At 37.8% G+C, this 20,093-nt stretch overlaps 1 protein-coding gene across 1 annotated transcript; it reads right to left on the bottom strand.

Moving 5' to 3' along the window:
* Positions 1-492: 492 nt before the first annotated feature.
* On the bottom strand, positions 493-9,958 carry eif4ebp3l (eukaryotic translation initiation factor 4E binding protein 3, like). Its single transcript, XM_057849298.1, has 3 exons — positions 9,602-9,958; positions 2,178-2,354; positions 493-1,076 (listed from the first exon to the last, which is right to left on the bottom strand). The coding sequence occupies exons 1-3, from the start codon at positions 9,726-9,728 to the stop codon at positions 1,048-1,050; spliced, it is 333 nt and encodes a 110-aa protein (XP_057705281.1). The 5' UTR covers positions 9,729-9,958; the 3' UTR covers positions 493-1,047.
* Positions 9,959-20,093: the final 10,135 nt, after the last annotated feature.

Below are 20,093 nucleotides of genomic sequence, written 5' to 3'. Positions count from 1 at the left end.
AGCAGGTGGCTTCTGTTTTCCCTTGATTGAGATGACTGAAGACCACCACTTCACTACAAACATCTTAGGTCATTATGTATAGATTTCAAGCTAACCAAGATGTTATGGATGATAATGTGCATCGAAAGACAATCTGTTTCGGACTACACACAGGTTATCTCCAGGTTCGTTGCAGAAAAACATGTTACGAGCCCTGATGACAGAAGTTGGACCGGAGTGTTAGATCATCACTGTAGGCAAACTAAATACAAAGTGATATGCACATGAGATTTTGCAACTACGGATCAAATTCCATCCTTCAAAATGACAACTCTCACCTCCTCAAGTTCTTATCAAAGACCACCAGAATTAGGCAATAGAAAGGATCAGCCTGGGTGTGTTGCAAAACTATCAAGATGCGAATTTACAGTAAATGTAAATAAACACAAAGTGACAATACAAACTGAGTTAATCTAAAATCCAATATAGTTGTATAATAACACAAAAACCACAGACATTTTGACAGCCTTTATTTTTTTAAATTATTTACATTTAGGCCCACCTGTGAAAACATAGGGCACATTTTCAGTAGACCATGACCCCTAAAAGTAGACACTTGTTGGCAAATGCAGTGCCTTACATAGGAGAAACCCACTTTAGAAAAAAAAAATAATAATAAAGCCTAAAGTGAAAAGGCTGCCTTTACATCCATTTTAATGTCAATTATCATGTCATTTGTATTAGCCAACTTAAAAAAACAAGAGACATAGTACATCGTAATATATACAAAAGATATAAAAAGTTAAATCAAACTATTCTTTTCCAATCCTATTGTTGCTCATGTGAGCAAGCAACCAATCCAGTACCATGTCTAAGCTATACATTTGTAAGGGACAAAAAAAAAACTACCTTCCTTTTTTTTTGGTTCCACAAAAAATCCTTTGTTCAAAATAAAATTTAAAAAAAAAAAAAAAAGATGGGGAAAAAGCTTATAGGCAACACTTTCGGTCAGTACTGACCATGGAGGTGTTTTGATAGAAGACTCTCCATAGGAGGCCAAACTTAAGCTCAGATGTCCATCTCAAACTGGTTGTCATCTGCTCAAAAAGGACAGCGAAGAAAAAACACCCATTTACAAAGAGCTTTTAGGAGAACTACACCTTAATGGAAACATTGAGCCAAACAAATTGCATCCGTGATCAATTCATTTAAACCCATGGATATACAACTCAAGTACCGTAATTTCCCGAATATAATGTGCACTTTTTCCCCCCAAAATCAAGTTGTAAAATCATGGTGCGCATTATAAACGGCTACATGGATGGAGACAGAAATAAATATATATTACATACGTATACATATAAACCGATTTTTTTTTATTGACACTCCCACGTTGTGTTGAAGAAACGTATGCGGCGACCCGTTGCCGACCATTACGGTGCGTGTCGTCACCATTTTGTTTCGGTAATACTTCACTCTAATCGGCCGAATGATTTCGTCTGTGTTAAATTCTGCTTTTTCACTCTTCATAAAGCACAGAATTTAGTTTCTTGAACTCATTTGAGTCAACGTTAATTGCAGCTCCGCAACTCGGACCATAACAAACGTAAGCCCTCAGACTTCCTGTGTCCGTCAACTATATCTGTCCCTCAGGAAACTCAAACCCAAATAACAATAGTTCCTATTGTTACTGTCGTGTTGACAGTGATGAGCTCTCACGAATTTCCAACTTACGTTCTCACTTTCATTTTACCGTATCAATCCATGGAAGAAACATTTATCCATCATGATGAAACGAGCAAGTTATACAGCAGCCTTTAAAAGAAAAGTCACATCTGTTTTGTTTTCTCCTGGATTCTGGTAAGTTGGAGAAGTTGTCAAATCATATTATTACCGTAAATATTGTCAGTTTATGGTAATGTTTTGAACTACCAATGTGCTATGCTTGTGCTGTGTTTCACTAGTCAGTAAAATGACATTTCAGTATCTGTACACGAGCTCTGTTTTCTTGTATTCTTCTATTTATTGGTGCTAAAATTAGGGTGCGCGTTATAAACGGGTACAATAATTTCCCTAGATTTTACAAGTAAATTTGGGGTGCACATTATACATGGGTGCGCCTTATATTCGGGAAATTATGGTAGTTACAATTTCATACCATTATTCTCTGCAGTTCTTTTGATAAGCCAAAGATTTACCTGTCATGCCCTTTTCTTCCTCTTCAACCTCCTCTTTAACATCCTGTAGTTTGCTTACAGGGTGTGTAGCAGGGCACGTCACACCAGGTATCTGGGGAAGACAGCATGGTGGGGTGCGTGCAATAGGAGAGTTTCTGCAATCCAAGAGAAACTTCCTGTCATAGATGATGCGGGTACCTGTGTTGAGAGAGTGATTGTTTTTGAGAGACTTATATTTGGAGTAGAGCTGTCCCGACTAGTCGACGTAGTCGAGGTCATCGATGACGTAAATGCGTCGACAAACACAACATCCCATTGACGGTTAATGAAGGGTCAAAAAAATATATGCGTGGAAAGTTGAGAATGTCAGATGCTCAGTGAATGAACACCTAAAGGGCGGTCACCCAGTTGTAATTTTGGAAGACGACAGCAGACAACAAGCTGGCAGATCGTAAGTCCATATAACTAATTAACAACGTGTTTTATTGAAGTTGCCAAGCCTTTCGCGATATGCAATGGGTCCATTTATCAAACGGTAAATAAAAATGAGGGCGGTAATTTTCACGGCTGCGTTTTATCGCTGCGTGCGTGCGTGCATACATTTGTGCGTGCGTGTTGATGGCATATGAGACTCCAGTTCCTTTCACAGATCTTTATTGGTCATCAACACGCTGTAGAAGTTCAGACATACAAAATAAGTAAACACATCTATATTAAACACCGTAAACATTAGCATTAGGGTTGTTCCGATCATGTTTTTTTGCTCCCGATCCGATCATTTTAGTTTGAGTATCTGCCGGTCCCGATATTTCCCGATCCGATTGCTTTTTTTTGCTCCTGATTCAATTCCAATCATTCCCGATAATTTTTCCCGATCATATACATTTTGGCAATGCATTAAGAAAAAAAATGAATACAAGTCGAACGAATATATACATTCAACATACAGTACATAAGTACTGTATTTTTTTATAATGAATATAAATCCTCAAGATGGCATTTACATTATTAACATTCTTTCTGTGAGAGGGATCCACGGATAGAAAGACTTGTGACTTTGTATATTGTGACTAAATATTGCCATCTAGTGTATTTGTTGAGCTTTCAGTAAATGATACTGTGGCCATCCCAAATGCATGATGGGAAGTGGAACCATGACTGTGCGTCGAGCTACCAATAGATATATCTTCTCTGCATTGGGAAATAACTTCGGGTGTTAAGACAAAGATCAATTGCCACCTTGCTTCCCCACATTGCTTCCCATGATATTTCTATTCATAGGGTTAGGGATTGCAAGGCTTTAGCCAATTAAAAAAAGGCATCAAAGGCTGCCAAATTCACTCTACTCATTTTGTGCTGCCTTTTAGCTCTCTTTATAGGTAAAACGGCATCATTACAGATTGAGCGTGACAGTGAGTGAAAGGGTCGTGCAGCGCATACATTAATTGCGTTAAATATTTTAACGTGACACATTTTTTAATAAATTAATTGCCGCCATTATCGGGATATTTTTGATAACCCTACCTTAAGCCTAAACTAAAGACTATGGATGAGTGTAACATATTATGTCTGTAACGTTAAATACAATTAGAAAACGATTTAATTAAAATATATATATATATATATTATAAAAAGGCATGGCCGATATTTTTTTGCCGATTCCGATACTTTCAAAATGACATGATCGGACATCTCTAGTTAGCATTGCTACATTGAGGCTAATGGGGGAAAAAGACAATGTACTTTAGCCTGCTATAAAACATTGGCAATCATTTCCAAAACGCAAACTTGCGGTTAAGAGGTGACACTTCAAACATGAAAAATCGCAGGTTAGCGGCATTTGCAAACGAAAAAAAATGATTAAAATTTTTTTAAAAAAAAGAAAAGAAAAAAATCTATTACTGACACCACATGCAACGACAAAAAGTGCTTTTTGCGGAGTGTAAAGCTTACGGTCAGCAGTTTAGCGAACATACTTCCAGTGAACATTTCAAAATAAAAGCACTTCATGTTCGTCATATAGATAATGATTTCTGGAGTTAATCCCACATACTTAAGGATACAGATTCTACACAAAGAATAGCTTGAAAATGACACCCATTATGAAAAATCTGATTGGCAATGAATGATTATTATAATTATAATACTATTATTTATAGTACTATACTATGATATTAATGCTAGATTTTATTTTTTTTTAATCATGTTGGAAACGCGAAGTCAGTGTTGTGAATCTTAATATTCTATTCTTTTTCACTAGTTAATGCTAATCAGCATTTGAAGTCATTGTTTATTCGTGATTTATTACTGTCATTTATGTGTTTATTTGTATTTTAGTAAAGAATTTAAGTGTTCCAAAATGTTTTTTGTGAATTAATAAGCGTCAACAAAAATTTTCATCGCTAAATTAGTAAAAAAAAAATATATATATATATACATACTCTGTATATATATTAGGCATGTGCCGGTTACCGGTTTCACAGTTTACCGTGGTGTGAAAACGTCGCAGTTTCAAAACCACTAAAATTTTCCGTCAGACCGTAGTACAGTATTCGCTGTTTTTCGTGTGTCAAAAATGCAGCCAGAAGTGGCTTGGCGCGGCAGCGCTCACCCCCTCCCATTTGTTGCTGTGTGTGAAAGTGACGCTATCGGCTAGACAGCCAGTGAACCCAAAAACAAATACACCAAACATAAGGCGTACTTTTCTTCAATTTATTGAGCTCTCAAATCGTGGTGAGTGGAATATACAAAATGAATACATTTAAAACGTTGTAGAATTGTATTTTTCCATGTGTGAGTAGCTTCAACAGATTAGCTTCATGAAAAAGTTTGCCAAAAACAAAACACACATTTTCCTTTCAAATTCAATATACAAACTAAAAGCTTACAAAGACGAATGTTAGCCTAGGTTTAGCTGGGAGAGCAACTACGTCCAGTTTTACAGCCGCAGGGTGAGAAAACAAGCTTGATTCGCTTGAATGAAGGGGAAAAGGGGATGGCATCAAAGATCGCTAATTGCGAAATATGTTCGCTGGGTCAAGGTGAGGTCTCACTCCCATTTTTTTTTTTTTTTTGATGAAACTTTTCCACAACAATATTTACACTTTAAACTAACTTAAAGATTTTTAACTAACTTATTAACTTATGAATTCTTTATGTTTTTTAACACATAGGCATGACATCATGTAGACTAGAGCTGACACAGTGGCTGAAAATGGCGAAACTTCACTTGAGCTTTTCCACCCTCAAAAAAAAGTCATGCAGTAGAATTAAAAATATATATATATTCAGAAGTGTTTTTCCTTTTTTATAGAAATTATTTTGTTCTTGCTCTAATCTTGAGCAACTTGAGCTGTGGCTGTGGGTATAGTCTACAAGTTATAGTTCTTTTAATTTTATTTAAAATGTTTGTTTTTTTATTGATAATTTGTTTTAACCATATATTCATGTTCCAATTTGCAACTATGTTCTGAATTTTTTTTTTTTAAATCCTGTTCAATGGAAAAAAAAAAAATTTAACCCATACATCTCAAAATAACAGCTATGGAGCTATAATTGCAATAACGCTATACCATGAAACCGCGGTATTTTTGCCCACGGTTATCGTACCGTCAAAATCTCATACCGGCACATGCCTAATAAATATATATATATATATATATATATTAGATTAGATTAGTCGACTAATCATAAAAATAGTCTGCTGACTAATCGGGAGAAAATGAGTTGTTTGGGACAGCCCTAATTTGGAGCACAGTGGAATCGTGTCAAGCAAGTTTGCTAACAATCCAGGTCCAAGACAGAAGGTTTTGGAAAAGGCTTCCATCTTGACAATACCCCATCACCCAGGCATATGAAGGTGGTAGATTGTTGTCATATATAGTAAACAGCTGATATTTGCTATAAATTCCTGATTCTTCTTAAATTGTCCTGTTGGGCTTTTGCGAACCTCCCTGACCAGTGTTCTTTTCTCATGTTAAATTTTAGAAGGATGTTACGCCTGCGCCATATTCTCTCATTTGTCCATGGTACACTTAACTCATTAAATAAAAATAGTAGTAATAAGTTAAACGTTTTAGAACATGTATTTTCAGGGTACTAACTGTTCTTTCAAGGCTAACAGAATATTGTGTAAAATTATACTACAAAAAATAGAAATATTCTGGCAAATCAATGACTAGACTCCCTTGTTTCACATGGAAAACATTTGATTTTACAACTTGCCTCTCTTTAATAATCAGGAGTATAATATAGATTTTTCCCCCCCAGATTTGCCACAACTTCTTGAACTTAAGATGACCTTGATATGAAAAGGAGGTTTGAATGGAGTTGCACCCAAATTAAAAATGGGAAAACAACAATACGTTATAAGAGCTTGAAATTATTATTTGGCTGGATAATTCTGCGCACTTTCCAAAATTTGTATAAAGAATAAGCTCCATGCTAAATGCTTAAATAAATCTTTACCTACAGTATAGCCCTTTTCATGCATACCAACAATACAGCACAAAATGCAGTCTATAATAACACAGAAGCAATCAGAAAATGTGCCATACTGTACACATATACAGATGTTTTTTTGTGTTTTCAAACAAATGGAAACATGCTTGCATTTTAGATTGAGTTAAATAAAACAAAGAAGGGGATTTCTCATTCTTTAAAGTGCCATTTTTTCCAGCTAGACATGCTGAGATGCAACAAACAGAAACCTTACACGTGTTAAAATTTTAAGTTCCTTACTGGGAAAAACAAAAACAAACACCACCCCAAAAAAGACACACTGTTATTGAAGCACTTTTGTGTATGTGCACGCTAGTACGAGAGTGCTGAAAGGCGGGGTTAAGGGTGTCCCTGCAATGATTTCTAGGAAATGAGAGTACATTACATTCCATTTTCAAAAGCCACTTGGAGATTTAAGCCACATGTTTGGCTCAGTTATAACATTTCTAATAAAAAGAATACGCCTTGATCAAGTATGCATTTCTCAAGTTCTTTATCGTCCCTGATCAGTGACTGTATTAAAAGATCTTTGCCAGGTATGTTTTCAGTCTGTCGAGATTTGGCGCCTAGCCAACTTCCAAACAAGCTAGGCCATAAAATGCTGTTATGTTTGGCCATGACATGACAGACGAGTAGTTAACTGCTACTCGTTCTTCATTGGAGTTTGACCTATTGTGTACATCTGATGAGCCTGTCCACTTGAGGGTAAAAACATCTTATGTAATGACTGCCCTCTGAGCAGTGTGTCCAGGACAAAAGGGAAGAAAGGGGTGGAGGTAGAGGTGATAAATGGGATGTCCAAAAAAACAAACAAAACAAAACGAAAAAGACTGACGCATCATCATCAGAGACTGACGCACGCATATTCTAATCTAGGAACCATTGCAGCAGTTTCTGTATGCATGCATGTACTGTAGTAGTACATTGGGGCTCCCCAATATTAACTGGACACTTCTGATAGCAATTATTTTCAACATTTCGTAATCAAAATTAGTAAAAATTCGAATTCCTTATATACATATCATATTGTTTTCTCGTTGCCTAAACAAACTGCTCTTTGCTCCCGAAGGTATGCAGAGAGAAGTGAGCCTCCATTTTCTTCATATATAAAGACTGAAAAAGCAGTTTCTGCTCTTGCACTCTTCTTTAAAATAAACTGATGTTTTTTTAAGCCAAAAGAACTGTTGTGTTTGATAGAACAATATGTCTATATGCTGCCATAGCAGATTCATGGCGCATTAGGCCCCTGAACTATTTTAAATTTGTCCGTTTTACCCTGGAAACCCCCGTTTACAGACGTCGCGCAACCGCTTTTGTTTCAACCCAGCCATAAAAAGAAGGTAAGTAATTATATTTATTATTCAAAAGGGCTGTCATTTTTAGCTTAGAATCATTAATTGATGTCTAATATTTCATAAAAAAAAAAAAAAAAAAAAAAACTACTTTAAAAATTATTCACTCACGTATTTTAAACTTTTAAACAAATTATGTCACAATGAAAAAAATGGTGTCTGTAAATAAGTCACGGATATCTACCTCATAACTATGGCTTAATTTTATTTATTTTTTTGTTACTGTCGCATTTCCTATATTTTAGATGATAAATAGCCGATTTGAACAAAGAAAAATTGAAAAAAAAAAAAAAGAAAAAAAAAAACATTTAAAAGTTTAAATAATTGAAAAAGAAAATCTCGACCACTCCTGTCTGCGATTTCTGCATTGCGACCCTTGTTATATTACAGTGTTTCACCCATAAAATCCCCCAAAAGTCCTGCTGTGGCCATTCACAGCTGTGTCTTGACACTTGATGATACATGCTATATGGAGTTTTTAGATCAAAACAAGGTAAGTACGCGATAATATCTCGTTAAAATCATAAATCATGGCTTCTTTAATTATGCACTCGCGTGCTCTCACCTCTAGTCAGGGTTTTGCTGTTTAGTTTTTTTTGTTTGTTTTTTTTTTGGGGGGGGGGGGGGGGGGGGGCCCTCCTGTTCAAAATGTTTCTTCCCTGAGAAAATTGAGACTGCAAGTTTTCCATGCATATATGACAATTTTTAAATTTGGCCAAATTGGGGGTCCCACAGCGGAACTTCAAGTCACCCGAGTGTTTTCCGCTATACATACGTACACACATATATAAATATATAGTGGGGAGAACAAGTATTTGATACACTGCCAATGGGTTTTCCCATTGACAGTGTATCAAATACTTGTTTTCCCCACTGTGTGTGTGTGTGTGTGTGTGTGTATATATATATTTTTTTATATATATAAACACCCTCTTGAAAAACCAAGACTGGGTGGGAGAAACCATGTTTACAACTGCAATTGGCTACTATGCACAACATAGGGGAATGGGGGGGGGGGGGGGGGGGGTGCATCGAAGAAACGTGTTCATTTGTTTTTAAATCTAAGTTACGACCAACCATTGAGAAAGTTCTAATAGAGAATCATTTTATACTCCTAATTACTCAGAGAAAGACTTGAAAACTCATTATTGGTCACTGTCCACTCATTTATTGGGTGTAAAACCTATTGTTGTTGAGAGTGCAAATGTTTCTTATTGAAGACAGACTCCATTAACGTGAAAATTAAAAAAAATAATAATAATAATAATAATAATACACGTATGATTATTGTCAAATTATTTTAAAAAGGATTAGTGAGACAACACCACACACGATAGAAGCTCTGCTAACTTAACTTACGCACATTGCGATACATCAAATGACAAGCTGCATTTAAACATTTCCTCTTACGATGGCTATGCTCAGAATTTAATAAAAATAAATAAATAAATAAATAAAAAGACGCGCTAAATGAAATTTTGATATTAGCCTGTTGCAATATCTCGCGATAAAGGCCGTGTGCTTTAACGCGATTCGACTGTACATTGCATCACCTTAATAAAATGTTACATTATTCAGGAGAACATTACTTACCACCGGGAGTAGTGGAGTAGAGAGTCCCCCCGGGCGTCTGGCTGTAACAGTCAGGAAGTTGAGACCAGTCTTTCAGGGTGAGAACCCTGGTAGGAATCGGGCAGCTCTTCACTTGCTTTGTCGACATGTTTGAGCAGCCACTAATTAATCGATTTTTTAAACCCTCTGAATGCTCAGTCTTCGCGCAAACACACAAAGTCTTCGAGAGTTTGTTTTTTCCCCCAAGTCTGTATCCGAACTTAGTTTAACCTGGGGTCGCGTCGTTTCCACTTGCAAAGGCAGTTGCCAGATACGACCATGTGCTGTATTTGAAGTAGGCACTCGTGATGTTTTTGTCCTACACTTTATGAGGCACGTGGGGCTACGCAAGGAAGGGTTCGGCTGTTTTTGTGTTCTAGGCAGCCCGTTGGGGCGGGAACATTTGCGTAAAGTGAAAGGTAATAGTTAATTGAATCAAGCACGCCTGGAGGAGCGGACCACAACTCGCCAACTACAACCCCTAGCAAAATACAGTCCATATTAAAAAAATAGCATATTGTGATAAAGTTCATTATTTTCTCTAATGTACTGATAAAAATAGACCTTCATATATTTTAGATTCATTACACACAACTGAAGTATTTCAAGCCTTTTATTGTTTTAATATTGATGATTTTGGCAAAAAAAAAAGTCAAGAAAAAACAAAAATCCCTATCTAAAAAAATAGCATATTTAATCCGACCAATACAAAAAGTGTTTTTTAATACAAAAAAACTCAACCTTCAATTAATTATATCAGCTATGCACTCAATACTTGGTTGGGAATCCTTTTGCAGAAATGACTCCTTCACTGCGGCCTGGCATGGAGGCTATCAGCCTGTGGCTCCGCTGAGGTGTTATTGAGGCCCAGGATGCTTCGATAGCAGCCTTAAGCTCATCCACAGTGTTGGGACTGGTGTCTGTCAACTTCCTCTTCACATTATCCCACAGATTCTCTATGGGGTTCAGGTCAGGAGAGTTGGCAGGCCAATTAAGCACAGTAATGCCATGGTCAGTAAACCAGTTACCTGTGGTTGTGGCACTGTGAGCAGGTCATGGTGAAAACTGAAATCTTCATCTTCATAAAGCTTTTCAGCAGATGGAATCATGAAGTGCTCCAAAATCTCCTGATAGCAAGCTGCATTGAGCCTGCCCTTGATAAAACACAGTAGACCACCACCAGCAGCTGACATGGCACCCTAGACCATCACTGACTGTGGGTACTTGACACTGGACTTCAGGCATTTTGGCATTTCCTTCTCCCCCAGTCTTCCTCCAAACTCTGGCACCTTGGTTTCCGAATGACATGCAAAATTTGCTTTCATCTAGAAAAAGTACTTTGGACCACTGAGCAACAGTCCAGTGCTGCTTCTCTGTAGCCCAGGTCAGGCGCTTCTGCCGCTGTTTCAGGTTCAAAAGTGGCTTGACCTGGGGAATGCGGCACCTGTAGCCCATTTCCAGCACACGCCTGTCCACAGTGGCTCTGGATGTTTCTACTCCAGAGTCCGCTGTTTCTGCAGGTCCCCCAAGGCATGGAATCGGCCCTTCTCCACAAGCTTTCTAAGGGTGCGGTCACCTCTTCTGGTTGTGCAGCGTTTCCTGCCACACTTTTTCCTTCCCACAGACTTCTCACTGAGGTGTCTTGACACAGCACTCTGGGAACAGCCTATTTGCTCAGAAATTTCTTTCTGTGTCTTAGCCTCTTGCTTGAGAGCGTCAATGATGGCCTTCTGGACAGCAGTCAGGTCGGCAGTCTTGCCCATGATTGCGGTTTTGAGTAATGAACCAGGCTGGGAGTTTTTAAAAGCCTCAGAAATCTTTCACAGGGGTTTTGAGTTAATTCGTTGATTCATGATTAGGTTAGTAGCTTCTTTAGCGTACCTTTCCATGATATGCTAATTTTTTGAGATAGGGATTTTTGTTTTTTCTTGACTTTTTTGCCAAAATCATCAATATTAAAACAATAAAAAGCTTCAAGTACTTCAATTGTGTGTAATGAATATAAAATATATGAAAGTCTAATGTGTATCAGTACATTACAGAAAATAATGAACTTTATCACAATATGGTATTTTTCTAGAAGGACTAGTGTATGGAATCACTCCATTCTGAGGAAAAAAATATGGAATCATGAGAAACAAACAAAGAAATAACAATCAAAACACATCTCTAGTAATTAGTAGCACCACCTCTGGATTTTATGACAGCTTGCAGTCTATGAGGCATGGACTTGATGAGTATTCTTCATCAATTTGGTGTCAACTCTCTTTGATTGCAGTTGCCAGATCATCCTTGCAGGTCGGAGCCTTGCTGTGAACCTTTTTTTTTTTTTCAATTTCCACCACGGGTTTTCAATAGGGATGAGATCTGGGCTATTTGCAGGCCATGGCATTGACTGGCTGAGTCTTTCACCAAGGAATGCTTTAACAGTTTTAGCTCTGTGGCATTATGCATTGTCATCTTGGAAAATGACAAATTGACTTTCAATTGAGGGGTTATGAAAGCTGTCTAAAATTTCAATGGAAACTTGTGCATTTATTAAAGATTCAACCACAGCCAACCTCAGCCCCAGTGCCTTTGCCTGACACGCATCCCCATATGATCAAGGTCTGAGGGAATTGTGATGTTTTCTTCAGGCAGTCATCTTTGTAAATCTCACTGGAACAGCACCAAACAAAAGTTCCAGCATCATCACCTTGTCAAGAGTCAAGAATCTGCATTGGGCAAGGTGTGTAACAAGGAAATACTACAAGGTCATCTGTTTAGATTATAGTTATGGTATTGTGAGCTCATCACACATGTACATATAAACACAAACAGTATCTCATTCTTTTTGATTGCAGATATTTATCGCAATAAAAGTATTGGACAACATGATTCCAATTCTTGTTTTATTTTAAACGATTGGTGCATAAGCAAAACAGGTCAATAAATCACAATTTTTAAAATTTTTACATCAGAAAACATTAGACTAAAAAAATCGAAAAATATTAACGAAGGTCGAGCATAAAGCCTGAGTTATACTTCCGCGTCAGACCTATGCCGTCAAGGAAGAATCGAGTTACGACCCTACGCCGTAGCCTGACGCGCACCTCTCGATTTTTGTAACCTTCGCGTTGCGTAGACGCGTATGACGTAGCGAAAACGTACTGTGATTGGTCCGCTCAGACTGTTGTTTCCGGTTTACCGCGAAAACACCGCCATTGTACAATAGAATCAAACATTGTTTTCTACACGCAAAAATGGACCAAGCCGACGGGAGTATCATCGAAGAGCAAGTCTCGTCAAGAAATTATTATTGTGATTGCCAAATGGCAAGGTCGGCGATCGAAAAAATAAATAAATGGAAGAACCACCGAGACGTGGGTGGTCGGAATCGAGTGGCCACACGAAGCGGTGACCCAGTCGGCCAAAAACTGCCAACTTTTTATCACTTTATGTCGTATTTTTGGTTGGTGCACTTCATCATTTACTGTGTACATATGTTTCAAGTATATGAAGAATAAAGCACAGATTTGGTGTCAAAAGAGTTGTTTTGATCTTTAATTTTCAATAACAGACAGTTCACACACACAATACATCATCACTGATTGAGAGTGCCTCGGTGCTTTTTATGATAACCTTAAAATCAAGCCTCCCAACGCAGTTTGGGAAGTTCCCTAGACGCCAGAAATCTGCTATGGCTTCCCACTGGCTGGTTGTAGGACACGGCAAACAAATCAGGCTGGAGGGCTTTGCAGACCTTGAACGCAGTGCTCGACGCCAGTTTGAAGCTAGCCGCCACAGCTAGCTCTCTCCACCCGAGTCTAAAACTCTCTGTGCGGCATCAAAAGTCGGCCAGACCGCCTCGAAACCGTCTTCTGCGTCACCTGCCCGTCAACATTTGTATGTTCCATATTTATTCAGTGTTGATGAGCAGAATGTTTACTTTCAAGAGTTCCATCTTGCATTGTTTATTTTTTCTCCGACTAGCGGAAGTAAACAAGCATGCCCCAAAACCGTACAAACATAACGCCACATCCCTCTAGTGGCTTGGCGGTGAATTACAGAGCAACGCGTTCCCTCACCGCAGAACTATCGACCTCCGTGAAGTTGGCCCCCCATCAGACGCAAATTTATATAAAAATTATGTCAATCGTTTGTGCTATGATTGTGCTCGTTTGTGCTGCAAAAAGTTTCGTTTGTGCCATCATCGTTTTGCAGTTATTAAACATTGTTTTTTAGGTCATCCAGAGTTCACCCAGCCCCCCATCTGCGGCGGAATGGAACCCCAATGGTGTCATTTGATTCTGCCTCGTTAGTGCTGGATTGTGCTGCAAAAAGTTTTGTTTGAACTGCTACGGTTTTCGAGATATTCATAAAAATGTCTAGTGATGACGTCACTCGCAGCCCCCCATCTGCGGCGGAATGGAACGGCGATGATGCCATTTTTTTCTTCGTCGTTAGTGCTGGATTGTGCTGCAAAAAGTTTTGTTTGAACTGCTACAGTTTCCGAGATATTCATAAAAATGTCTAGTGATGATGTCACGTGCAGCCCCCCATCTGCGGCGGAATGGAACGGCGATGATGCCATTTTTTTCTTCGTCGTTAGTGCTGGATTGTGCTGCAAAAAGTTTTGTTTGAACTGCTACGGTTTTCGAGATATTCATAAAAATGTCTAGTGATGACGTCACGCGCAGCCCCCCATCTGCGGCGGAATGGAACGGCGATGATGCCATTTCTTCCTTCGTTGTTAGTGCTGGATTGTGCTGCAAAAAGTTTTGTTTGAACTGCTACGGTTTTCGAGATATTCATAATAATGTAAAGTGATGCCGTCAGTTTTCAGCGCTGCAGGCCGCACAATAGATCAACGGAGAACGTCACTGAAACCTGCCAATGGACGCAATCTTATTCCTGCACGACGACGACCAAAAAATTTAAACACTGTAAGTAAGCCATAATATGTTCAAATCGCCATTTTTAGTCCGAGCCAGTCTAATTATTTCCCTTATTTCACAGGAATAAGACATGAGACCGCAAGTTGCAGACTGTAGTCAAGGCCGGCCCGCAGTTTTAAAAGCTTTTATTTAATTTTTATTTTTTTATAATTAATTTTTGGTATTGTTGTCATTACAATAAAGAATGTTATTTCAAAGCATTTGTAGTTGTTTATTTATTTATTTTTTGCTGCTGTTCCCTCTCCTTGTCAGAGAGGCGCGTCCATGTGAGAACAATATCCTACACACTCAGAAATATATTTAACAAACGTTCCCAGCGTTATTTCGTTGTGTAAATGTTTTTATAAAACTCATAAAAATATGTAGACTATTTAAATATTGAGTAAACTTGCATTTTTTTTCTGACAACTGTGAATTCGTTACGAAAGACACTTTTATTTATGCACACAAAGGCAAGACAAATGTGATCCTTTTGAATCTTCTCCTCTGTGTGTTTGCAAAACCGCATATATTGTTTTTAATATTAAACTTTCCCTGCGTTATTTCGTTGTGTAATGTTTTTATCATGATCATAAAAATATGTAGACTATTTAAACATTAAGAAAACTTGCGTTTTTTCTGCCAACTCGAAGAAATGAAAATAAATTGCTGCTGCGCTTTTTTTCCGCGTCACTCCAACAAATTAAAAAAAAAACAAAAAACGGGTTTTTCGGGCTCGGGCCTGCAAATCTAGTTAATTGATCGGGCTCGCGCCGGGTTGGGCCTCAATACCAGCGGGCCGTGTTGGGTCGGGCTGGATTTTTTAGGCCCGAACTAGGCTCTATTATGAATATCTCGAAAACTGCAGTTCCAACAAAACTTTTTACAGCACAATACAGCACTAACGACGAAGACAGGAATGGCATCATCGCCGTTCCATTCCGCCGCAGATGGGGGGCTGCGCGTGACATCATCACTAGACATTTTTATGAATATCTCGAAAACCGTAGCAGTTCAAACAAAACTTTTTGCAGCACAATCCAGCACTAACGACGAAGAAAAAAATGGCATCATCGCCGTTCCATTCCGCCGCAGATGGGGGGCTGCGCGTGACGTCATCACTAGACATTTTTATGAATATCTCGAAAACCGTAGCAGTTCAAACAAAACTTTTTGCAGCACAATCCAGCACTAACGACGAAGAAAAAAATGGCATCATTGCCGTTCCATTCCGCCGCAGATGGGGGGCTGCGCGTGACGTCATCACTAGTCGTTTAATGCACAAGATTTTAGCTTTAGTATTTTTGGAGCACTGGATACATAAAAATGCAGGGATTGGAAGAACAAACCTTCCATAACACAGCAGCAACATGGCTTCATAAACACCCAGTCTTTGTGGTGGCACGGGCTTGGTTCCAGGTCTGCCTTCATGAACATGTTGTCATACCATGTCGTGATGATGGCAGATGGACGCGATAGTTCCAAATTGTCTTTTTTGAGGTATTTTGGTGAGTGATGCCACTACGGCTCCACTGTTGTTTTGGTTAGAGAAATTGTAAACGGAAGTCGCGAGCAGAAATGCGGAAGTAACGCGGAAATACCTCGAAAACTTGTCTATGAACCCGGTGGTAGTACAATTTTTTATTATTATTATTATTATTATTATTATTATTATTATCATTACTATCATTATATATTGAAATACAGTCGTTTAAAAAAATATCCTCTGGTTTTATGTTGTACCTCTTTTTGATTTTATAAAAACCATCGAATTAGAATTGATATGTGTTTCATCAGTAAGGAGATTCAACAGAAAAATTGTGCCATATAAAAATCTTGTAAATGACTTGCTGAGAAAATACTACACAGGAAAAAATTAAAGTAGGGCTGTCAAAATTATCGCGTTAACGGGCGTTAATTATTTTTTTAAATTAATCGCGTTAAAATATTTGACGCAATTAACGCACCCGCTGGCATATTGCCTCAAACATTACAATGAGGCCGTTTATGGACATTAAGAGTGAAGAGAATGCCACCGGCCGCTTGGGGGCAGCGCCGTTCCATACTCATGTCTTTTAAACGTGGGAGAATTAGTAGTTGTGAGACGTTTATGCTGTATTCACAATGCAATGCAAATTGCTATTTGTACTTCACACATATTTCGGCAGGTTTTCTTTCTTTTAGTGGCAATTATGTGTCTCTTGTTTTATTTTGGGTAAGATATGTACAGATACAGTGGGGAGAACAAGTATTTGATACACTGCCAATGGGTTTTGGCAGTGTATCAAATACTTGTTCTCCCCACTGTATATGTTATACAGTAAAGGCGAGTGGACACAGGCGCGCCGTTTATTGGCATAAGCTTCTCCTTCACAACAAACATAAGTATCCTTTAGTGAAAGCACAGCAAAAATAATATTCCTATCTCTCAAAAAAAAAAATGTTCTCAAAAAGAAAAGTACTTCAGTCTATAGTAATGAGGCCCTATTCTGACACACAGTTAAACAACAATGCTAAATAAACTGGCATTCCATATCAATTTAGCTATGCAAAATACACGTAAAACTTTTCACTCTATTTTTATTATTGTTATTTTTATTCTCATTATTATTATATTAACTCTACTTTTGATTGAAAATTTTACAAATTTTATTAAAATGAAAACATGAAGAGGGGTTTTAATATAAAATTACTATAACTTGTAACTATAACATTTATCGTTTAAGAACTACAAGTCTTTCTATCCGTGGATCACTTTAACAGAAAGAATGTTAATAATGCCATTTGTGGATTTATTGTTACAATAAACAAATACAGTACTGATGTACAGTATGTTGTATGTATATATCCGTCATGTGTCTTATGTTTCCATTCCAACAATAATTTACATAAAAATATGGCATATTTTATAGATGGTTTGAATTGCGATTAATTGCGATTAATTACGATTAATTAATTTTTAAGCTGTAATTAACTCGATTAAAAATTTTAATCGTTTGACAGCCCTAAATTAAAGTCATCATTTTTCTTTTCTAAACAGGTAAATTTATCATCTTTTATTTTTCGTTGGTAATACATTACAAACACAGAACTTAAAATAATCCAAAATAGAGCAGTCCCGATTAGTCGACGTAGTGGGTGTCATCGATGATGTAAATGCGTTGGTGAGCACACCATCCCGTCGACGCTTAATAAAGGGTTAAAAAAATACATGCATGGAAAGTTGAGAATGGTGGACGCTCGGGATTCAAGCGGGAAAGTGGCACAAAGCCAAATAAGGGCACCAGAGTGACCAAAGCATGGTCTTATTTCAACAAAACAAAGGAGAGTACACTGTCGTGTGCAGTCTCTTCAATACCAAGCTTGCATACCATTGCAGTAAATTGGCTTTGAGTGAACACCTGAAGTGCCGTCACCCAGGTATAATATTAGAAGATTACATGAGACAACAAGCTGGCAGATCGTAAATCCATATAACAACAATTTTTATTGAAGTTGCCTTAATGTGGGTTGTACGACAGACTATTAGGGGCTAATGTGGGGCTAATGTAGCTGAATAAGCAGCTACGTACTTTACGTTTCGCGTTGCCGCCTCTGTTAAAATCAACAATACTGAAAACATCTTGTGCTTTAGAATCAGTTTTACAAATAAGGAAATCCTTATTATTTTGCTTCGTCTACATCAAATTAGAATCAATAGAAGAATTTATACCAATGCTTCCTCGCAGCTCCCAGCGAAAGTGCGTAGCGACTCACAGCTACATTACCCCTATGTAATAATGCGACTTTTGTTTCTCGTAGCAATATTATGACCAAAGGCGTAGGTTTGCATTGGGGGCGGTTGGGATATAACACTACCAACTTTTCAGGATGCTCAAATTGTCCCCACCAACTTTTGAGCGACTTTATTTGAATTTTACAATGAGTTCAGCTATAAAGGTAATTTAGATTGTCTTCCGTTGTGTTGTTAGGATAGAATTGACACTACCATTATTAAGTGAATTACTTTTATTATATTCAGACTTATGTTCACCCCTTTTCACTTGCTGAATGTGCAGGTCCATTTTTTCCCCTCAAACACACGTTTGATTGGCTGATGACTAGAACCCCCACTTTCACACAATCCCGACAGAAATACATGTCAATATGCCGCCTCCTCCGCTCCCTTTGAAGAAGAGGGATATTAGAAGGGTTTTTTTCCCGGCCAGCAGCAGCCACTGTAAGAAATGCAAAAATATGTCAATGTTGTGGAGGTGGGGAACATGCCACTAATTTTGCTACTGAAAGTCCGACCTGCATCAGAGTTAGCATAACATTAAACTGTGTGAACTTGCAAACTTGTGAAACTCAAGTAGAAAGCTGCTTAGAGGTGTCTTCCTGTATGTTTTCTACTGTCAACTTTAATTCAACTGTGCATTTTGTGCATTTAATCATCAGTTAAAATATGTTTTTTTTCTACTTCATTTTTAAAAAAGTATAGTTGCAGCCTATGCGCATTTTTAACCCCGCCCCCCAAAAAAAACACAACCACTGTAAATTTCCTTGAAATGAAGGAAGCATTTTGAAAAATGACTTTGAAAATATTTATGAACTTTATGACTATGAAAATAATTTTAACCTTTTTCATTTTTTATGAAGTAACCAGCTATTTTTGAGAAATGTCGCCAATCTGTTTGGTCTAATTAATGTCCTGTCCCCAGCAAAAAGTGTATATGCAGGTTATGCTGTAATAGCGTCCCTACTAATGTTGAGACCAAATCTACGCCCTTGATTATTACCAGGGCCGGCCCAGGCCATTTGGGGGCCCTATGCAAAATAATGCAAAGGGGTCCATATTTTTGGCCCACCATTTCGTCACAGTGTACTGTGAAACCCATACATGCAATCCAACCCATTTGTCCATATTTTGTAAATTAATCAGATTTTGTTGCACTGCATACTTCAAACTTCTCACCCCAAATGATTGTCAGTACTTACAGTAGATAGTGCCAAACCTTTATCTAAAAGAGGAAAGAAGTTAAGGAAGAACTTTTATTTTTTAAAGCTTGTAATCAAGTATCAAAACTCACAAAAGTCAAATAAAGCAAACTGTAGTAAACAAAATAGAATATAAATTAAACAATTGCCAGATTGGGGGTCCCCTAGTGGTCAGGGGCCCTAAGCAGCTGCATAGTCTGCGTATAGGCTGGGCCGGCCCTGATTATGACTCTAGTCTCGTTCTTTGTCGCAGTGTCGTATCAACCTGCATCATTAAGTTTTTTTTCCACGTACTTCACTCCAATGATATGTGACATTTATTTATCTAGTCTGCTGGTGATCAGTCTATAGACATAGCACAAAAAGAGAAAGTAAGAATTGTTTTGAATCCTGTTGGAAAAGTGAAGTCACTTAATCAGTTTACATTCCATTCTTTTGCACTAGTTAATGCCATCAGCATTTGACCTAATTGTTTATTTGTGATATATTATTGTTATTTATGCGTTCATTTGTACTTAAAAAAAAAAAAAAGTTTTCCAAAACGTTTTTGTGAATTAATAGTCACAAAAAAATCAATTGCA

Source organism: Corythoichthys intestinalis, chromosome 11 (genome assembly GCF_030265065.1).
Source record: "Corythoichthys intestinalis isolate RoL2023-P3 chromosome 11, ASM3026506v1, whole genome shotgun sequence".
NCBI lineage: Eukaryota > Metazoa > Chordata > Actinopteri > Syngnathiformes > Syngnathidae > Corythoichthys > Corythoichthys intestinalis.
This window is presented reverse-complemented; position numbering and strand designations above follow the sequence as displayed.

Coding starts and splice junctions, on each gene's coding strand:
- eif4ebp3l (XM_057849298.1), bottom strand. CDS start 9,728: ATGTCGACAAAGCAAGTGAAGAGCTGCCCGATTCCTACCAGGGTTCTC. Junction 2,355..9,601: donor CTACTCCACTACTCCCGGTG/GTAAGTAATGTT, acceptor CTCTCAACACAG/GTACCCGCATCATCTATGAC. Junction 1,077..2,177: donor GGAAGAAAAGGGCATGACAG/GTAAATCTTTGG, acceptor CTTTTTGAGCAG/ATGACAACCAGTTTGAGATG.